Source organism: Saccostrea echinata, unplaced genomic scaffold (genome assembly GCF_033153115.1).
Source record: "Saccostrea echinata isolate AGI-Se365-2 ecotype Australia unplaced genomic scaffold, CSIRO_AGI_Sech_v1 ptg000054l, whole genome shotgun sequence".
NCBI classification, from domain to species: domain Eukaryota; kingdom Metazoa; phylum Mollusca; class Bivalvia; order Ostreida; family Ostreidae; genus Saccostrea; species Saccostrea echinata.
This window is the reverse complement of record NW_026889803.1, coordinates 52954235-52976380: the sequence shown is the minus strand read 5'-3', so window position 1 is coordinate 52976380 and position 22146 is coordinate 52954235. Positions and strand designations below refer to the sequence as shown.

At 33.8% G+C, this 22146-nt stretch overlaps 1 protein-coding gene across 1 annotated transcript; it reads right to left on the bottom strand.

Annotated features, from left to right (window-relative positions):
• Positions 1 to 1520: 1520 nt before the first annotated feature.
• On the bottom strand, positions 1521 to 21099 carry LOC133205753 (G-protein coupled receptor 161-like). Its single transcript, XM_061341623.1, has 2 exons — positions 20878 to 21099; positions 1521 to 4225 (listed from the first exon to the last, which is right to left on the bottom strand). The coding sequence occupies exon 2, from the start codon at positions 3862 to 3864 to the stop codon at positions 2590 to 2592; it is 1275 nt and encodes a 424-aa protein (XP_061197607.1). The 5' UTR covers positions 3865 to 4225; positions 20878 to 21099; the 3' UTR covers positions 1521 to 2589.
• Between the last annotated feature and the right edge of the window lie 1047 nt (positions 21100 to 22146).

Genomic DNA, 22146 nt, shown 5'->3' with positions numbered 1-22146 from the left:
ATAGTGCCAGTGCTGCATTCATTATGAAATAATACAGCCAAAAACCATTAAGGATAAGCCTTTAAAAGTAGATTATGGTCTTACAATGATGGAAGATGTCTTGTATTCTGTAAAGAAGTAACAGATGTGTTTAATGAAGAACTAGCACATATAATCCGATCATTCTTGATAAACAGCGGTGCTATATCAGACAACCCATCAGGAGGAATTGTGACTTAGACTTTTACTTATTGATGCTATTAAAATCGATTACTTTGCGAGTGAACAATGATTAACATTTTCATGGCTATAAATAGCTAAAAAGTATTGATCCGCGTCAGATTCCTTAAATTACATGTAGGTTAATGAAACCATCAAAGTCGTTCATATTCTTTACTTTAAATATTTTGCGTGTGATCGCCAGAGGCGATAAAACGGTTTCCAGAATCTTTCGTGCGCTTTATTATCTGCGTTAAAGTCATTGTTCCCCCAAAGCTTTATATTGCTGAGAAGCATAATTCGCTCTGTATTGTCATCAATCATACAACATCTCTTGCATGAGACCATTTAGATTATTTTGCTGTTTATTTCAGATGATATGTGATTTCTTTTACAGCTAATGTGCTTGGAATAAAGAAAGGGAAGAGCAATTTTTATATCGATTTATTTCTTCTTTCTCGTCAAATGTTTTAAATAGGATACGACAAACGATACCCAGCATCAACAATAAACGTATCAGGCAACTCCAACAAGATTATTTCAGTATCAGAAAACTCCAATAAGAATATTTCAGTAACTGCAAAATCAAAATTCTATTTTTTGATAAATGACAATCTCTTTTGGTTCGGAAAATTCAACTGAATTTTTCTAATAAAAATTTCGAATTCTGTCCGTAATTAAAGATTTCTCCTTCATCTAGCAGGCAGATATTTACATTTCGAAAGAAAAGCACAATAATTTCCAATTGTTTACATTTAATCAATTTCGTAGCGTGTAATTTTAATTTGAGTCACCAATTCAACCTTATACTCTTAAAATACCAAAATTCCAAGAATTCTAAATCAATAATGAATATCGATTTCCGCTGCCAAAATAGCGTTGTGACTGACAGCTTTAGAGACTGCATGCAATAAAACTCACCACTAAATATGCAGTGCCGTGTTCCAAATAAGGGCCTTGTTTTACAAAAGAATTTAACGACTATAAGACCAAAATATATTTTTGCTAATATATTCAAATATATTTTGAATTTTTAAATTTTTTTCTTTACAATAGTCTGAAAAAGTTATGCTATTTAATTGTATAAGAATTTGGAAAGATACTCTTAGAGAGCAATTTCATTTAAAAAAAAAATGTTAGAAACAGCTAAAGCTTCTGGTCATAGTCGTAAGTTCTTTTGTAAAACGGACCCCTGGTGTCTTAATACAAATTTGCTACCAAAACAACATCGAGACACCAGGAACAGATCAAAGTCATGATACAATTTTACTAACTTATTTAAAAATAGAAAATTTAAATCAATGGCATGTATAACCGGGGATCACAAACAATGTATAAAAAATAAATACATGTAATTACATTAAATGTGACGTTCGCTCAAAAAGAAAAAAAAAATGCAATTTAAACTTTACAAAAATCATATTGGTAGAAATCAGCCGCATAATTTTCTTATATTATCAAGAACATCTGAATAACCAAAATAGTTCACAATATTTAACAATGATGAAACCATTAAATGGCAAGAAAATATAAGATGAAAATTACAACAAAAAAGTATGGATATAACTTATAATAAGATTCATAATTTGATATTTAATAACAATTTAAGGGATTTATACTGGCATAAAGTATTTCAATATTGACAACACTCAACAACACGATAGAGATATAAAGAAACCCTTCCAAACACAGGGCTCAACAACAGACATAAAATTTGACTTAGATTTATCAGTTAAATATATGAAATCAAATTACTTGCTATTTTGAGTTGCCAAAAAATAAATAAATAAATAAATAAATAAATAAATAAGATAAAAGTTAATAAACAACGCGATGTTTGGATCGTTTAGTAAGTTTACTTCACGCCATGGCGATGTCTGTCGCTATTACATTTTGTTTGTGTATATTTTAAAAGCGGTAATTTTTCTAAATAAAAAAAGTATATAAAATTGTCATAAAAATATGTTAAATGAACATTTATAGGTTGGTGATTTATAAATACGATGTACAACTATGAAGAAAACAATGAAGCTTGGATTTCAATGACAGAAATATGGAATCTCAGTGATTTTAGTATAAAAATCATAAAAACAGTATCAGATACTAATAGGTCATCTGATTTTCTGAGGTATTAAATACTCATGTCAAAATACATCGATGTTTTGATTACTTGCCACACAGTTTCTCGGCACAAATAAAAGTACTTACATGTTTAAATCAAAAGACGTGAAATACAACACCAAACCTGGGTAAAGAAACAAATTATAAAATTGATAACAATCAACAATTAAGTGTTTTGGAAGAATCACATGGAATGCTTTCCTTTACACAACACTGAAGAGGTTTCATCAAATGTCAGATTGAGGTCTGGGACACCAGAGGGCGCCTTTGTCAGGACCGCTGAGACACAGCATTTGGGTTGTGTACCAGTGAGGTCAAAGTTGTTGATGTCGATGATGAATGCAGAGGTTTCTCGAATGGCACTATGTCAGATTCAATGCTACTTTGGTGTACAATGCCTTCTCTGGTAAATACTGATTCGCTCCCTCTTCTTGACAAAGACATATTTATACTTTCTCGACTTTGTATTTTCATTATAATCTTGACTTCTTGTCTAGCTAGTTTGCTTCTGAAAACATACACTAATGGGTTACAGGCAAAACTCATCATAGCTAAAAGAATAGATATTGTTTCTATAACTGGTGGAATATCTTGCGAATTATGCACACTTGCTTCAAGAATAATGATGATAAAATAGGGCAGCCAACACACAATGAAGGTGGACACTACCAACAAACTTGCGAGAGCTGTTTTCCACTCATCGCGGTGCCACAATAGTGAGCCACCAATCCGACCACCACTGGTACTAAGCCGGCGGTGAAGAATGGGTGCCGTGCTGCTTCTTCTCCGCTCACACCTAAGCGGTGTTTGGGTGGAACAAGGTTCGTCTACCTGGTTATTAGGAATGACACTATTCCGTCTTGTTCGCTCGCTGTTGTTTTGCGCAGCCTTGAAGATGACATGATATGCCCACAAAATAATACAAAGTGGCAGAATAAAAGTCAATATTACTAAGGAAAATGTGTAATACCTTTCATCTTTAATTCTGCTTGACCATAACACTGTGCATGTACCTTTATCTTTCTGATAACGGTAGTGATTCCATCCAAACAGTGGTGGCAGCGAAACCAAAACAGCAAGAATCCAAACGGCTGCTATTATCAAAGCGGATCTACGTTTGGTTATTCTCATTTGATAGTGCAGCGGAGTGACAACAGCACAATATCTGTCCAGTGATATAGCTACAAGGGTCAATGTACTGGCAGCAAAGATAGCATTCATTAAAAATCCAGTAACTTTGCACCAAATAGTTCCAAATATCCAGTCCTCAGCGATTAAAGCACCAAACATAAACGGCATTACAAAAATAGTGTTCAGGGAACTACAAATTGACAAATTCAGTATAAATCGATTCGATATCGTTAATAACGCTGGGCGTTTGTAAAATACTAAAAATACTAATAAATTCCCCGCAACACTAGCGACAAAAATGAAAAATAGAAATGTGGCAGTTGATGCAATTTTAAATATTTCCATGGAATCTCTAGAAAACTTTGTGTCATTGTCCTGTTTACTGAACGAAGAATTAGCTTCTGCAACTGCCATGTTTCGCTCTCCTCGTCCACCGTTTGACTGCTGTCTACAGAACCATGGTACGGTCCTTTCTACTGCGGATTAGTTTTCCAATAAATCTACAGATCGCTACTCGCCTGGGAGACGTTCATAACAATCATTGGATCCTAGTTATTCCAAAGCGCGTTCGGCCCAATGCCCTTTTGCGTTATCCAACACCTTGCCTAATAAAAGTTTTCTTTGTCTTTCATTTCGCAATGTTCATTTTGATTATTACTGTTTATACGATTGCTGATGATTAGGCTGCTGTCTCATCCTGATGTTAGTACACAGTCAGGTCGTGTGAAAACTCTTCCAATTTTTCCATTTAAAACATCAGTAGTGTCTAATATATCTGAAAAAAGTTCCAAATTTAAAATGAAATCATCAACATTCTTCGATACTTGTGTAGAAATGTATTGCTTGACCAAAACTTGTAACTGTTCTTGTCATTTTATGTACTTAGGAATATATTTAACAATGGTCATCTATGAAGAGTGGAAGTTATTGAACCTGTGAGAGTCTAAATTTTAATGTCAGTGACGTCTTCAGAGGAATACGATTTCAAAGAAAGAGAACGTGTTCAAAGTACATTAAGCTAAAACCGTCTTACGCCATATCTATTTCATTATTAAAATGGTTCAATATTTATTCCTATTTTGAGCAGTATTTTTTTTTTAATTTAGAAAATTATGTCACAGATTTAGTCACTCGCGTGCTTATATCCAATAAGACATGCCTTTATTTAAACAAAGAGAAATTTATTGATTTAGGTACATATGAAACTCAGTTAAATTTACCATATCCAGTACGTACCATATGGATAAGGCTTCAATAACTCCATCTTATATATCATTCTTATATCATTTCATATGAAAAATGTCACTAAATAACGTAAAGGCATCTCAATGTGTGGCAAAAAACAAAGTAAATGCTACTGGATGATGCAAACTCCGTAAGCACAGGACAGTAATCAAACAATTGTTCAGAGTGCAGTTTCCCGCTACTTTTCTATTTATAACAATTGATATACAAGAATTAATAGGTCCGTTTACTAACATGACCTGCATTGTTTTGAGGAATCAAAAAATTACAAAAATATCAATCTTCTGAAAGACAGGAGGTTTTGAGATTTAAAAAAATCTATGAAAAACTTCTATAAAAAAAGTAGCTACTAGTATTACATACAGCAGACGGGTAAATAAAACATTCTCAACATGATTGATAATAAAGCAGTTTTTCAGAGAAATGCTTTCAATCAATAATTCTGATATGAGAGAGGTTAATTTAATCCTTTTCGATCAAAAATCAGTGGAAACGCCCTTCTTTTCCATGGTACGTGGTATTGATTTTACGCAATACAGAGAGAGAGAGAGAGAGAGAGAGAGAGTAACAGATGGGATTAGATATAAAGGATGAAAAGTAAAAAGAAGTAAAGAGAGTAATAACAAAGATGAACAAATGCAACACGTGTTCATTGCCAGAGTTAACATGGAGTATAAGAAAAGGTTCTTTGTGAAATAGATCATCAAAGTGAAATAGATCATCAAAGTTTTTAAAAATCAGGGTCATTATTTGGGACTGACAAAAAAAAATAAATAAATAAAATAAATAATGAAAATAAAAAAGATATATTTTAATTTCATCGTAGTTTCTATCTGTCGTTGCTTGCGCAACAGACAATACGTCATAATTTCAAATAAAGTGGCACGATTAATCTTTACGTAAAAGGCATCTGAATGTAAAATTTACGTTACTTCTAAAAAAAAAGCAATAGATTCATCTTAAACCAAAATCCAGTCAATAATCATCCACAGGTCTGGTGCGATTTCTATTTCATTATTTCGACCCAGTTCTTGTTATCAGATATACTTATTGCATGGTAATTAATGAGGTCAGCAGTTTCGATTGAATAATTACTTTTATAGTTATTGATCACATTGCAATCATTCAATGTCTGCCAATAGACCCGAGTGAGAGTAGATTGGTAGCAAGTGAATACAAATGAAGCCTACACCGTGTTTTCCTTTTACACTATTAAACTGGCTACATAGAATGTCATTGGATTCAGGACCATTTCGTTCATTTGTTTTTGCATGTTTACACGTCGGAAAGAAAATCAGAGAATGCTGTTATTTCTCTAGGATAGTTCAGGATTCTGAGGCAACTAGACACTCCATCGCGGTCCTGTCTTTATAAAACTACACAGAAGATATCATGGATATCTTCAATTGACATGATTGATATACTAAAGTTTTCTAGATTAAATGTTCGGCTTGTTGTCGTGCAAGTATCTGCAGATTCTACATCTTGTTGATTCATAAATCCTCCAATGGTTCGTGCATGATTCATTTACTGATCCAATTTTAGGGGGGGGGGGGGGCATATAGCTTTCTTTACTCTGTCATTTTTAATGTAAAAATATAAAACAGGACTAAATGTTTGCTTTACTATCTGTAGTTCCATCATGACCTTCAATACACAAAAGAAATATACACTTAAATATGTATTTCAATCATGTTCCCGTACCTAGTGTACAATGATGAATCTTAAATTGAAATTTTGTGAGAGGAGATATTATCTGAAAGAAGGTTCTACATGATAAAAGGTACATGTATGTTATAAAAAGGAGAGTGGAGCAAATAGAAGGACAAGAACTGCCACGACGAATACCATATGGCGTATTTGCATACCTCTATATAACGGCATGAAAGCAATAAACTGAAAATGGAAAAAGAAAATATTTTGATATTTTGATAACAAGTCTTCTGAACAAATGTTTTCAACAGTGTTAAAATGTGTTAACATAGATCTAGAGAAAATATATATGTAGGTAAATGACATATCTAGAAATGTTTGTTTTGCTGCAATGAGCCATGATTTTTCAATAAAAAGAGCATTTCTTTCCATAATAGATTTGTTTTCAGTTGTTATTACTCCCATGATATCAATTTCACTCTCTATTAAGCTTTAGGGTAAAACAAAACTACCATATAGTAGCATTATCTTGAGATAGAATGTATTTGGTAACAAAGCTATAGGGAATGGATTACTTTCGTTCTTTGGGGAAAAAATAGAAGAGTCTATTCCAGAAAGACAGTCTACATCTACATTTGTATTACTAAACGCTGGATAAAATTAAACAATCCGTACACTGATACATTGTAATCATTAAACCAGAAGTATGTACGACTTATTGAATGACACATTGATTCAATGCTCACACCTGTAATTTTGTTCAAAGTTAGTTGGTCTAAAAAAAACTAGTTTTAACTGTGACTCATCATCATACAGTACAACCACGCAATATTATACGCATTCATTATTCACCAAATGTCAGATGCAGTGCATCAAATGGTGGTGAAAAAGGGAATATATATCATTGCAAAGAGTTAATAAGCTTTTGTCAAAGAACTAATCTACGCGCGAGTGGTACAGGAATTTGTCTTGTTTCGTTGGCAGTTCATAACATGCTATAAGTGTCGTCTCGAGTAATACTAGTACATATGTACTTAAATCCACTTATATTTCTTCCTTATTTCTTAGAACTGTAAAATTGACTCTTGAAAATGTTCCCAAAATCTTCACAGTAATAATAATTCATATATTTCTAAAACTTTTTAAAAATTACATTGAACTGTAAAAGTTACATTTTCCCACTTTTCACCAAATAATGTGGCTTAGCCAAATATAAAGTTGTACACTATAACTAAACAGATATCACTATTTTAAAAAAGCACTTTTTGAATTTTGGAAGAAAAATTTTGTTTGTATCCTTAAACACACTTTCATCCACTGAATACCAATTATGATTATATGGCAGCCCAGGGCTAAAGGTTATTAAATGAAGGCTAAATTCCAATGTCATGGTTAAGAGTTCAAAAATGTTGATACCCAAAGAAAGGTTTTGTCACAAGGCATACACACATGAAATAAAATAGCCCTAGCACCAATCATTCAGAAAAGATGGCCAAAGTTAAAGTTTTTCAGAAAGTACGTCATGCTTGATGTCATGAAATAAAAAAATAATGGTACTAAAGGAAAGGTCTTGTCACAAATATTAAAGTCATAGCACCAACTGTTCAAAAGTTATTGGCAAGATTGAAGTTTTTTTTCAAATGGAGGTCAAACTCAAGGTCATGAAGTCAAAAACGTTAATACCAAAGGGTCTTGTTACAGAGAGTGCACATGCGATATGTAAAAGTCCTAGCACCCACAGTTCAAAAGTTATGGCCAAGGTTAACATTTGGTAACTTTTTGCAAAAGTGGGTCAAACTCCCAAGTTCAAGAAGTAAAATATTTTGATACCCAAAGAAAGGTCTTGTCACAAGGAATACATGTGAATGTGTGAAATATGAAAACCCTAGCACCAACCATTCAAAAGTTATGGGCAAGGTTAAAGTTTCTGCGGACATACAGACAAACATATGGATGGACAGACCAAAAACTGACGGACAGACCAAAAACTGTATGCCCCCGAATCTTCGATTACGGGTGCATAGTTACAAAACCGGCTTACGCGGTATTTTTCTGCAATCGTTGTCCCTGTTTTAACAAACAAATAAAGCATTTTATTGTTTTAATAAATTATGACATCTCAGTTCAAATACATGTACTGTTGTGTGTTTCTATGCCCCCGTATCGAAGATTCGGGGGTATATAGTTTTTGCCCTGTCCGTCCGTCTCTTTGTCTGTTTATCTGTTTGTCCGCAAAAACTTTAACATTGCTCATAACTTTTGATTGGTTGGAGCTATGGCTTTCATATTTCCCATGTGTATTCCTTGTGACAAGACCTTTCTTGGGGTACCATCATATGTGACCTTTTGACCTTGACCTTGGAGTTTGACCCAGTTTTGCAAAATTTTCCCGATTTTTAACCTTGGCCTTATCTTTTGAACAGTTGGTGCTAGGGCTTTCATACTTCACATGTGTAATTCTTATGACAAGACCTTCCTTTGGATACCAACAACTTTGACCCTTTGACCTTGAAGTTTGACATACTTTTAAAAAAGTTTAACTTTTGCCATAACTTTTGAACGGTTGGTGCTAGGGCTTTCATACTTCACATATATCATCCTTGTGACAAGACTTTCCTTTGGATACCAACAACTTTGACCCTAAGACCTTGGAGTTCGACCTACTTTTGAAAAACTTTAACCTATGCAATAACTTTTGAACGATTGGTGATAGGGCTTTCATACTTCACATATGTCATCCTTGTGACAAGACTTTCCTTTGGATACCAACAACTTTGATCCTCTGACCTTGATCTTGGAGTTTGGCCTACTTTTGGAAAACTTTAACCTTGGACATTACTTTTGAACAGTAGGTGCTAGGTTTTTCCTATTAAATATGTCTATTCCTTGTGACAATACCTTCCTTTGGATACCAACAATTGTAATCCATTGACATTGACTTTGGAGTTTGACCTACTTTTAGAAAACTTTAACCTTGGCCATAACTTTTGAACGATTGGTGCTACGGCTATCATATTTCCCATGTGTATTTCTTGTGAGAAGACCTTTTCTTGGGCACCATTAATTGTGACCTTTTTGACCTTGATGTTTTACTTACTTTTGAAAAAAATTAACCTTTTCCATTTCTATACAGTGGTTGCTGCTAGGACTTTCATATTTCACGGGTATATTCCTCGAGACAAGACCTTACTTATGGTACCAACATATTTGCATTTGAAAAAGTTAAAGCTCTGCTATAAGTAGCCATACTGGGGCATCAGTGTTTCACAAACACATCTTGTTGTTGTTGTTTTTTTTTTTTTTTTTTTTTTTTTTTTTTTTTAACAATTCCTAGATGTATGTTATTATAGAAAGGAGCTCGTTAGCAAGTACCAAGAAAAAGCGTACAGCAAAATTGAATTGACCATGACTTGGCATGTTTCCTTGACAGCTCAGAATGTGACACGCCCGTACACAACTTTTGGACTAAGACTACCTGCTTTAACACCACCAGGAAGCATTTGCCAACTAAGTGGAGTACAAGTAGAGTGTAACAGGAAGATAAAGCGAAGAGCCTTCACAATGCACAATTAGTCAGGTAGAGGTAAGGACAGGAAGAACTACACACCTGCAGAAGTCAACCCCGTGTGAGTGTAAGAGTGTCTGCAAAGTCAACCCCATGTGAGTGTAAGAGTGTCTGCAATTCATATGTATCAGACATGGTGCAGGAGGACTCCAACAGCAAGACTCTCTGATCCTTCGTAAGAAGTGCGATAGTGCCCACTCCGCTGTGACAGGAAGCTACACGGAGACCCACAAACTAAAGCATCTCTCCTTAATCAATATTTTTTTTTCAGTGTTCACAACAGAGGCTATATATCTCACATCCCAGATCTAGGCACCAGTAGCATCCCTTCAGTATCAGACATCAGAGGCATGAGAAGGGTGTACTGAAGCTCCTGTTAGGCCTCAATACTAATAAGGCGACTGGACCAAAAGAGATCACCACCAAGTTCCTGAAAGAGATGGCTCATACAGTTATACCAGCACTCATGAAGATATTCCATGCATCCACCGACCTAGGTCAAACACAAGAGGACTGGAAGTCAGCAAATGTTACACTGTTATTCAAAATTAAGGATGACAAGAGAAAGTCTGCTAATTATCGAGATGGGCACTGGACCTCTGTTGTAAGTTGGTAGAACACATCATCCACAGTTACCTTAGGCCATCATCAAAAATATCTTTGTTTCCCCTAACCCGACCCTAAAATCTGAAGTTGGGTAGGTAGGTAGGTAGGTAAATTATTTTTTTTCTGACAGCAGTTATGAAAATACATTCTAAAAAATTGAATGATATCTTTATAAATAGGAAAGAACAAAAACACTCCTTAATAATGGTACATTTAATTCACGAAATGTTTCAAGAGTGTAGGATTCTAATAAGTTAAAGATATGTAACATATATGTATAATAAGACTGATATGTAACCCTCTGTGGCCACATGCTGTAGGTGCCAAATCAGAGTAGAAAAAAAGCCACCGTTCTGATAAAAATGGATTTTGATGAAATTGTATTTTATAAAGTTTATAAACAATTAAAAAAAATTTGAATGATCTTGTTTAAAAAAACTTTTCAGTCGGCGCGATTTAAGTGGGTCGGTCGCGTTAGGGGAAACAAAGGTATTTTTTTTATTTTGGCCTTATGAACTTCTTTGAAAAGCACATCCTAACCAATTACCAGCATGGGTTTAGGAAAAAGTGATCATGTGAGTTCCAACTGATAACAACAATCCAGGACCTCGTCATGGGCATCGAAAATTATACCCAGAATGACACTGTATTGCTAGATTTTTAAAAGCTTCTGACAAATAAGGTCCACAAGAGATTGATTGATTGATTATATATTGTTATACGCCCCATTCGAGAATTTTTCACTCATATAAAGACGTCACCATATAACGGTGAAGGGGCTTCAAATTTAGATCTTTATTCGGCTCTTAGGGCCATTGAGCAATGAGGGTTCTTTATCATGCCAACGCCTAACGTGCCATGGGACCTCTGTTTACACCTTAGGTTTGACGCGGCGCAGAGAAAGAGAATCGAACGCCTACCGATCACGAAGCGAACGCCCTATTACTACCGTGACCGGAAAGGTATTTCGCCAAATTAGAACATTGTGTACGTTGTATGTGGTTGCCTACTCAACTGGATCTGGAGTTTCCTATCTAGCCACATGCAACGAGTACTGGTAGAGGGTCATTTCTCACCAACAGCACCTGTTACCTCCGGAGTGTCCCACGGAACGATCCTTGGCCCATTGCTATTTTTGGTATATATATTAATGAACTACCTTCTAGAGTAAAGTCCAAGACAAGATATGTGTGGACGACGGACTCCTGTATAGGAACATCACTTCTGAGGCCAATGCCAGACAACTCCAGACGGATCTTGAAAACCTAAAGCTGTGGGAAGCAGACTGGCTAATATACTTTAATCCAGAAAAATGCGTGGTTATCCGTAACACCACCGAACTGAAACAATGCATCACCCCATACAACATCCACGGGAAGGAGCTGACTGTTACCACCCAGGCCAAATACTTAGGGGTCAACATCTCCAACAGCCTATTGTGGAAGCATCACATCGATAGCGTTTATAATAAAGCAAACAACACCACTGCCTTCTTACGGAGGAACCTCACGTCTTGTCCAACCAAAATCAAGGACAAATATTAGTTGGTCAGACCCCAGATGAAATATGCATCTACCGTCTGGGCCCTCACACTAAGAAGGACAACGAAAGAATAGAAGCGGTGCAAAGAAGAGCAGCTAGGTTAGTGACAAACAACAGAAGTGTCACAGCGAAGACTGACAGGACAGAGTGGGAGAGCTTACGTCCATGTAGAATCCGAAACAAGGCCATCATGATATAACGAGTTGTTCTTTCCCTAGTTGTCAGCAGACTGCCTCCCTATTTAAACCAAACAGGACCATTCACAAAGGGACACCAACACAGGACCCCACTCTGCCGTACCGCCGTCTTCTAGGATCGTTCTTTCCTAACACTACAGGATATGGAACCAGCTGCCAGAAGATATCATGTCCCTAGAGTACTTCAAGACCAGGATCCAGGGACTTGCAGCACCTCCAGGAAGCAGGGAATTTTTTAAAATCATCTTTTTAATTTTTTAAATAGCGGCGTGGACCCCCTTCCCCTTCTCAGACAAGCCTTTAAACTTAAGTGAGACCAAAAAAAAATCATTGACGTAGTTACGACCTTTCACTCTGTTGGGAGGGGAAAAACAACATTATTATCTTAAACGAAATTTGCATTAGTTTATCAAATTATTTCATCATAATTTAATTTAATTTTAAATCAGCACTACATTTTAATGGGAATTATATATCTAATAGCGTATTCTGCGTGTTAAGTTATTACCCCGATAATTCAAATGTCAAACCAAAACTTTTCGCACTATTAAATATTAATGTTAAACAAAAGAAAGATAATAATAATGTCTCTTCAGCCAGTCTCATTTATAAATTTAAATTAATTAAATCCATATTACTTTATTTATTAATTTATGAAATTGAATAACATTAAAAAATTAAACCCTAGATTTTATCTCACCAAAGGTCATTCCTCCTTGATTGCTGAGTATTTCTCTGTTATTTTTGTAAGGTGTCACCTTTAACACTGGAATTTATAAACTTTGACATAGATCGTGGTTAAGCTATTTAACTAAATTGAAATTAAGCAATAGGACCAGTTGCTATTATCAAAGATGAGTTAATAAATACAATGATTTATAAAAGTTTGAGAATAATCCTCCTTAATCCGCAATTCCTGACCTGTTCTCTCTTAGATCGTGTAGTGGATTTCTGTTCATATTCATGCTGGGATTAGACAGAAAACAAAAATTACTGAACTTTTCCCATATCAATTAGACTTAAATGCAAATCAATTAAGAGACCAACTTCAGAAGTCATTTTTTTTTTGGGGGGGGGGGGGATTTTCATAAATCTTGGTCATGTTAAGGAGGTGATAGTAGTCTATTATGTAAAGAATTTTCGAACTTTTCATTAGTGCAAACAATTCAAATATTGCTAAAGGTAGGTAGTTTTTAACACATAAAAATATCATGGATAAAAGGATTGAAATTGAGGTCATTGTTTTTGCAAGGTTCCTGAGAACAATAGTTCAATATATGGCTGGCCGCGGCATGTGTAATATTGTCAAATCTCGCACTCTCTGGATCAATAGTGGGCATGGAGTTGACTGCAAATGGCTAATTATTGAGGATTGTCTTTGAGTCGAGTCAGCAACATTTATTTGGTGTCACAACTTCCTCTGCGGAGGTCAGTCCCCTTTCCGGCAATGTACAATCGATTTTCGAAATTAATTTTAACTTTTTTATTTATTTATTTATTTATTTATTTATTTTTTTTTTTTTACAGATTTTATTTGAAAATGAAATCTTTATATTACACGTTTAAGCTGAAAAAAAGTCTCCAAGAAACAGAATAAAATATGGTGAAAAAAAAATTTTCGTTTAAAATGGACACGTGATCTTTGTACAGCCGCTGGGTCAGTTCAAGTGTGTATGAAATAATCGTCTTTTCAAATTATTTCTAAGCTTATATAATTAATAAAGTTACATCGAACACACTCTTATTCCAGTAAGAGTATAATAAATAGTCAAGACTGTCATAAAATGAAATTCATTGTGTCTTAAGTGGTCTTAATATCTCTCCAGAATTAACTTTTGATCAAGATACTCAATACAGATTAAGGAAAACAGATTTTGAAAGCAAATCGCCTTAAGTAGAGCGTTTTGATATGTACTCAAAGAATGTAAATCAAGTGCAACGTTCATTGTTATTTTTGGAAATGTAATTATACAATCTTTTCAGAAACGTTGAGGAATCCATATTTGAAAAAGTATCATATATTTGACAATATTTTGGCCTTGGTAAAAGTCTTTATATTGTAAGGTACCAAATAGAATAAAATATGGACAATTTTATCGGACCTGCGCTTCGGGTTACTAGGGCAAGGCCGTCAAGTATCAAGGGATCTCCGACAATTCACTGCAATCAATGCCATATTTGTGGGTCTCCTGTAGGCGATATTTCATTATAGGAGGATTGCTCAATTCTTCGGCTTAGCATTGTCTGCACTAACTATTTAAAAACATAAAATAGGACAGCTTCCCTTATTATCAGTCAACAATCCCCTCAGAGAACATCGTTTCGTCTCTGTGTTTAATTAGGCATAGCAACATAGTTGTAACAAATTAAACTACCTGTAGGTAGTTTTTTTTAGTTTTCATGAAGATTTTAATTGTATACGAGGGACCTTATCCATCGCTAAGTGAACTCCCTGGCAGTATGGGATAGTGCACATGTTAAAAAGAAACTAAAGCCATTATTTGCAATAAAGGTTATATTCTCAAAGAAAGTTACCTTTAGTACACAGATTTAGTTTGGGGAGAATTCTGTGAACTAGTGATTCATCACGCGGTTGCTCTTTTTGTGTCTTCATAACTTACGACTTTCATGCAGAAATGCAGTCCCTATAACGCTATTTTCAACTATACAAGAAAATATGAAAAGTATAATTGAAAGTCAAAATTCGTAATTTCTTAAAAGCGGAATACAAAAACCTTAAAATTTCAAACCGAAAGATTTGCGTGACTTTGATTGTAGAGTTAAAATGAACTAATTCCCTTTAGGGAAATGTCAAAGAACGCTTGCATTCAACTTTTTTGTGGACTTAGAACGCATTGCTATCTTTTTGTATTTATAACCACACCGCTCTGTCCAATTAAGATGTCAGGCATTCATGTCGTCGGAGTTTTTTTGATGGATATTCTAGATTCCTCGTACTAATTCTTTGCTACAGCGAGTCAGCAATCCTTTGGGTAAATGGTAATATGGATTTGAGTTGAACGTTCTTTTTGTCCATAATCAAAAATACAATTTCATTTAACTACCATCTCACCAAATTTAATTGATTCCGTGGACATTCTGATAGAAGTCCAGAAAAAATACTAAAATAAAAGAAATTACATGGAACTATGTGGTACCATATATTGTGGTTGAATGTTGTCCTTATTTAATGGAACCGAAATAATGACAGAGTTTTAACTGCGTTCCAAATGATTCATGGTTAAAAATTGATAAACTGTAATTACCTTGTTTTTCAGCATGTAACTTTTTGCCAAGTGAAACTAAAAAACTTGTTTTCAAGCTTGTTTGATACTTATTTTGCAAATGCTCTAGATTTTCTTATAAAATTCAAAGTTATTAACATCTGAACATTTGTAGTATTGAGAGCATATAAAATCTGAGAGCCTTCTTGGATTTTAAACTTCGTTTTAAAGGTAAATTAAAATAAATTGATATAATAAAAAATAAATAAATAATAAATAAACAAATTAAATCAATAAATATTGAAATGCCACATATTTTTGAGGATGCGATATGAATAAAAAGAATAGGTTCAATTTCATTGAAAAGTTAAATTCTCAATAAAATTATCCTCTGGACATGTATGTCGAGTCCAGAGCATTACATAGCACAATTTTGAATATCAACAAATAGATAAAACTCGATCACTGGATGACCACGCTTTTGTGTCAAGTGAAACCTATTTTAAATCCTATTCATACCTGAATAAATTTTAGCATACTATGGGAGGAGCTTGCATGCACGAGACCGCTAATCTTCCTTTCCTCTTTTCCTCTGAGATGAAGGGGTATTTTACAACTGTCAGAGACACCATACCTTTGATTAACAAGGAAAATATACACTTTTTTGCCAAGTAGTTTTCTGTCAAATAATACACTAGTGAAACAACGGACCGTATAAATATATATAGTACAACGATAAAAATACAAGTCGGAAGAGAAAAAAAAAACATAGCTACGATCCTATTCTTTCTTATATGAAATATATGGAGATAACGAACAGTATTCAAGCTCGAAAGTCCATTATACAATACAAAATAGGAGCAGAGCAAACACGGACCTCCAAACATCAGAGGTGGGATCAGGTGCCATGGAGGAGTGAGCATCCCCTGCCGACCGGTCACACCCGCCGTGTGCTCCTTGTCATGATCGGGAAATAACGGAAAAATCCGTCGACAATTCAGTGTGTAAATAATGGCCTAACAATTAGTATGAAAAACGTCAGTCAGCATTTGACTCAATGATAAATTGTATTTGCTGACAAGGTCATTGTATCGACCATAGAACTTACGAAATGATGACTTTAAACGAGACAGCTGATATTCTTGTTTCATCAACTTATTTGTCAATAATTTACCTCGTTTTAGAAATTGTACATACGTAGAGAATGCTCTTGCGTATCGAATCAAGTGAGAAATATATACCCCGTATGCAGGTGATGAAGGTATATTGCTGCATAAGTAAGGGAAGTTGACGATTGAAAAGTTAAAGTCATCACGTTTATCATAAAGCTTGGTTGTTAGATTACCATTAACGTCTTTTTCAAGTAAAATATCCAAATATGAAACAGATGTGTCAGACTCTGTGGTATCTTTTATCTCAAGTTCACCAGGATATATCGTATCGACATAAGAATGAAAATAGCCATTGTTAATTGACAATACGTCGTCGATATATCTAAATGTCGAGTTGAACGCCATATATATATATATATATATATATATATATATATATATATATATATATATATATATATATATATATTTTAAAAGAAATTTAATTCTTGCATTTTTTTAAAAAAAAAACTTTCTTTGAAAAGCATAAAGATATAAATGTAACAGAATAAAGGGAATTGCAAATTTTTGAGGAAGAATAGTTATTAAGACGCCGGTTCTCCTGTTATGTTATAAAGTTATGTTAGACAGAGTTAGAGAACAATAAGTCACTCGATATTAGGGTACATGTGTATTCTTCTTGTTCATGAAATACATTGTTTGGGATCTTAAATATGTTAAATTCTTGGAGTTTTGAATTTATATTATTTTTTTCCTCTAGTGTTGTACATGTACAGTGTATATCACTTCTACAAAAAACAATGTAAGATGATGTAATCCCCTGAATATATCACGATGAGGAGTTTCCTCTGGTTTTTTAATCTTTTTTAATTATCAGTATAACATTCTTGTTTTCCTAGGCCACTTATTATATCTTTTACCTTTCTTTTCCTGGAAAAAATTGGCGTAACACATAATCAAGTCAGAATAGCACGTGACAAATCTAAACTCAGAGTTGGTTTTGACAGATTTTTTATAATGTCATAAAAGATCAATTGTAAGTCAGAATTAATGTATTGTAATTGTATCCCCCCCCCCCCCCAAATCAGTACATTAAAATTGTTTTCCAATAAGACTGAACAGGGAAGGAAGGGCAAAAAGATGGTATATACATGTAACGCATGCACATAACATTTATTATATAGTTAATTAACATGCTTCTTTTTGAGATTATGATGTTTTGTTCAATGTTTATCACTCTTAATCTTAAGTCAAATGCTATATTTTTGTAAAAAGGATTGTTTGAGGGGATGGGAGGTTGATGGAGTCCGCATATCTTCGTTAATTCTGTAAACTAATATGAAGCAGAATTGATTATAACACATAAAAACCAAGTTCAGTTTAAGTTTTGCTAAATTTTTCCTATATTTTGTATTTCTTCAACATAATCTTATTTGTTAAAATATTTATTATTACACATGTATATTGAAATTTTGAGGAAACATCCAAAAATAGTTATAGTCGATTTAATATAGCAGTCTAAAAAGGAAATAAAATACCGCAAATAGAGTCAGTCGATAAAAAATAGCATACCTATATGCAATTCAATTCTTAAGCTTTACCGCTCAAACACAGAGATATAGAGATATACATCTGTGCAATCACGTTTACCCCCCCCTCTCTCTCTCTCTCTGAGAGAGAGAGAGGCAAAATTACTGAATGAAGTGCGATTCTTGGGGGAAAAACAAGTGGAAGAGAATTTAAGATTTTATGTTTTTGGATTTCATAAGCCAAACAAACGTCAAATGTGAAAGCTTTTCAAGCATACTGTTAACTTAACATGTATATGTATACGAATTATATCGTGTCATTCGTGTGCAACTGCAATCAAGCTCGTGATATACATGTAAATGTCAAGGGTCATGCAGCTCGAACCTTGAGCCCGTGATTATTAAAATTTTAATTTACGTTTACTGAGTATTTTGGATATTTTCAGATAATTATATTGAACAGTTAATGAGTACGTGCATATATTGCTGCACTACTCGATCCCCTGTCTCTAAGAAATTGTAAGAAATCAATCAGTCAGAAAACCTCGTTTATTGTAGTTTTTTCCCCTCTGTTCCTTGGTATCTATTCGTGTGAGAGAATGTGATCGATAGATTAGTTAACGCTGATCCTAGGCTTGTACTCTCAATTTGATATACACCCCATTCGTTAGCACCAGTAAGTGATAGTTTTAACCAGAAAAGTGTCAACTAATTAGTGGTAACTATTGCCCCAGTATATGTGTGGACTATATATTAAGAATTCTTCCTACTCAGCAACTTTCAATCGTTTAATCAATAATTTTCAAGGGCTCAAAAGTTATTCCAACTTGTCCCAGGGCAGTTACATAAGACATTTGATGATTCATGTCACAGTTTTTTTAGATTTGGATTTGTCGTATTAAATTATAGAGTTTTTATATACAGTCTCTTGTCGCCTAAATATCATTTCATCGAGCAAAAATGTGAATTCTCTTAATTTACACAGCTTCAGTAGTTTTCTGATATGCATTCATTGACTGTATTCAGGGGCATAATGCGTTTTGAACCAAACTGTTTGTCTGTGGCCGTTCTATAGGCCGAAGACAACAGTTACGGTCAAGAATTAGGCAAAACGCAATCTGTTCGAGAATCCAGCCTTTGGTGTTTTTATTATAAGTGACGAACACCAGCGAAAGGAAATTAGATATAGCTAATATAGGTTGTTGTTTCGTGGGGGATGATCCCGCCTAAAGTGAGGAATAATGAATGCAAAGCGTGACGTAGAAACAAAGTACATTGCAATTGCAGCCCAACACCTCACAGCTTCATTTTTTGACCTCTCAATAAATTATTAAAACATTGGAAATCTTAGTGTAGATTTATAAAAGAAACAATTTAGTTTTACTTCCAAATCAACTTGGAAAGAAACATAGAAAATAAATGTATATACATCTGTATTGTAATTTATGTCGGCTAAAAAAAGGTTTCCTCTTATTTTTTACTTCCTCTCTTGTTTTTGCCAAAAATAAACTAATTGTTAGAAGGAAATTACCACAAAAGATAAAATATGTATAATCAGATATATTTCCATTTCCGCCCTGTTCTAAAATATCCATAACTAGTTAAATTCACTTCCACCATACAATTCTTTAATGCCTGTTTTCAAAATGATATATCAAAAAGCTTCACACGTTCTTCCTACTATTAACATTATTACATGGAAGTTTACAGAAATATTAAAAACACTTAATCAAGCTATTTAGTATTCATAAATACTTACATTTTTTAAAAAAAATTGATTGATTGATTGTTTAAGAATTCTTTCAACGGATACCCGTATTCTATTAACCGGGACGTATATTAATTGCTGCAACATTTTTAATTTCAGCATTTTAAAAAAATGTGCAATAATTTTTTTCGCTGTGCATGCGTTGGATTTGTTATTATGTGCTTAATAAATAGTTAAAAAGAGATTTTTTAAAAACTTGGATAGAATAAACAAGACAAATGCCCAAGGTTGCAATTGGAGATAAAAATACGCAAAGTGCATGAACATTTCAAGGAATACTCAGTCACTGAAAGTATCGTATATGAAAATATAACATCAAACTACATGTAGTTAATAAAGCTATATCGCTTTACATGAAATTTTAGTTTTGTATGTATGTCTAGTTTTTTATATCAAATAAGAACACAAATAAAAAAAAATAAGAAAGGGAATCATACTTATTTTTCCATGTTATTTTTCCTGTGTTTATGCATATTGTAGTACGTTTACTTACAGCTGTATCTAGTTAATAATAATAATAATAAAATAGGAAATGACTCTTCCTACAACTTATTTCGCTATTAAAACATTAAACAGCAGAATTTCTATTAATGATTCATGTATTAATTATCATGCTGTAAACTTTGTCCACCTTAAATAAATTCTAAATTTATTGATAGATCCAAGTAAAGGGATATAAGAAAGTGAAAAATCATAGCTTAGAAGAAAACTCATTTTACCTACATACATACATGTACATGTATAAAGAGTCAAAATCAATAAGTACATCATTGACTACCTATATGCACCCTAAGTATTATACCATCCCAGGATATTCAAATCATAAGGGAACCATTGTTTTATCCTATCGGTGAATCAGTTCAAATACCGTTTGGTGGTACATGTATATTATACATTGAACATATCTAAGGCAAACTAACTCAGCGCAAGTTAACAACTGGACACTTACATGGAAATATACATGAACGTAATTGATGATTACTCACCTTTCATTGGAGTGGCAGGGAATTTACTTATCCGTATACCATCAAATCTGGCACTCCGTTTTTGTTTTGTAGCGATCTATATTTAGCCTTTCCTTCATTCTTTTCCTTCTATTCAAGGCAACGGATGCCTAAATTGACTCATCTGTTACTAAAATTAGAATATTTCGATTTAAAAAGAAATGCACTTGGACATTTTTGCATTTAAATGGAAGGTCTAAGTTGTAAAAAGTGCAATTTGTTCAAAGTTGCTGGCGTGGATAAAGGCTAAAATTTCCCTGGTCTTGTTGTTGTGCACACTCAGCTGCAGGGAAAAACAAAAACAATATATAAATGGTTATGCAATTACATCGATCATCGATATAGGACCTACCTAGATCGCTTGTTTGGGGAGCACGCACGTGCTTACTTGTTTTGTCTAACAATCATGCCAAGCATCTGGCACACTGCTATCACATTTCTCTGATAACGTCCATACACTGTGCACTGTAAATACAATACAAATACTCTCAGTCACAAAATATGTCTAAACCCACCTATAAATCATGTATAACTTTTACTTCCCCAATTTAAAATGTATTTACATGAGATAGCTTACAGAATTACTTTGATGGTGTCATATCTTAGAACGAGATCAATAGCGGATTTTTGTTTGTTTGTTTTTTAAAATTCTAATCAAAGAAATATCTTTCTAAAACAAACCTCGTTAAAATTTGTCAATAATTACTGATTCAGTAAGATACTTAAGTTTAAACCCACTGCTATATTGGGAGAAGAAGAAAGAAGAGAGAGCGAGCGAAAAAGTGACAGCTTGTATATAAGACATCACATGTTCAATGAAATAACCGTGAAAACGTTGACTTCCGTTAACTACAAGGAAAAAATAATTATATTTTCTAGTATCTCCCTCGCTTGAAACATTTCCTGAAATACGAGTCACAAAGTGACGGAGAGTTGTCGCACTTCGACCACTCCTTTTAATAAAAATTTAGATCCATCTCAGAATGTTATGAATATTTGTTAAGAGAAACGTGACAAGCCTTTACAGATACCAGGTTATCAAATCTTTACAGAAGATTTAATTTGATGCATAAAAAATATCAATAACAGCAAAATAAAGCAAAAACAAAACATGCAAGAACCAGTAACAAACAAATAACAAAACAAAAAAATTAAAATTAACAAAAACAAACATACAAAACAAAGACAAAGCAACAACAACAAATAAACCCAAAGCTAACAAACAAAGAGGAAAAATTATTAATTGGAGAG

What these genes read in the sequence shown, in the direction of transcription:
- LOC133205753 (XM_061341623.1), bottom strand. Translation starts at nt 3,864, where the DNA reads ATGGCAGTTGCAGAAGCTAATTCTTCGTTCAGTAAACAGGACAATGAC.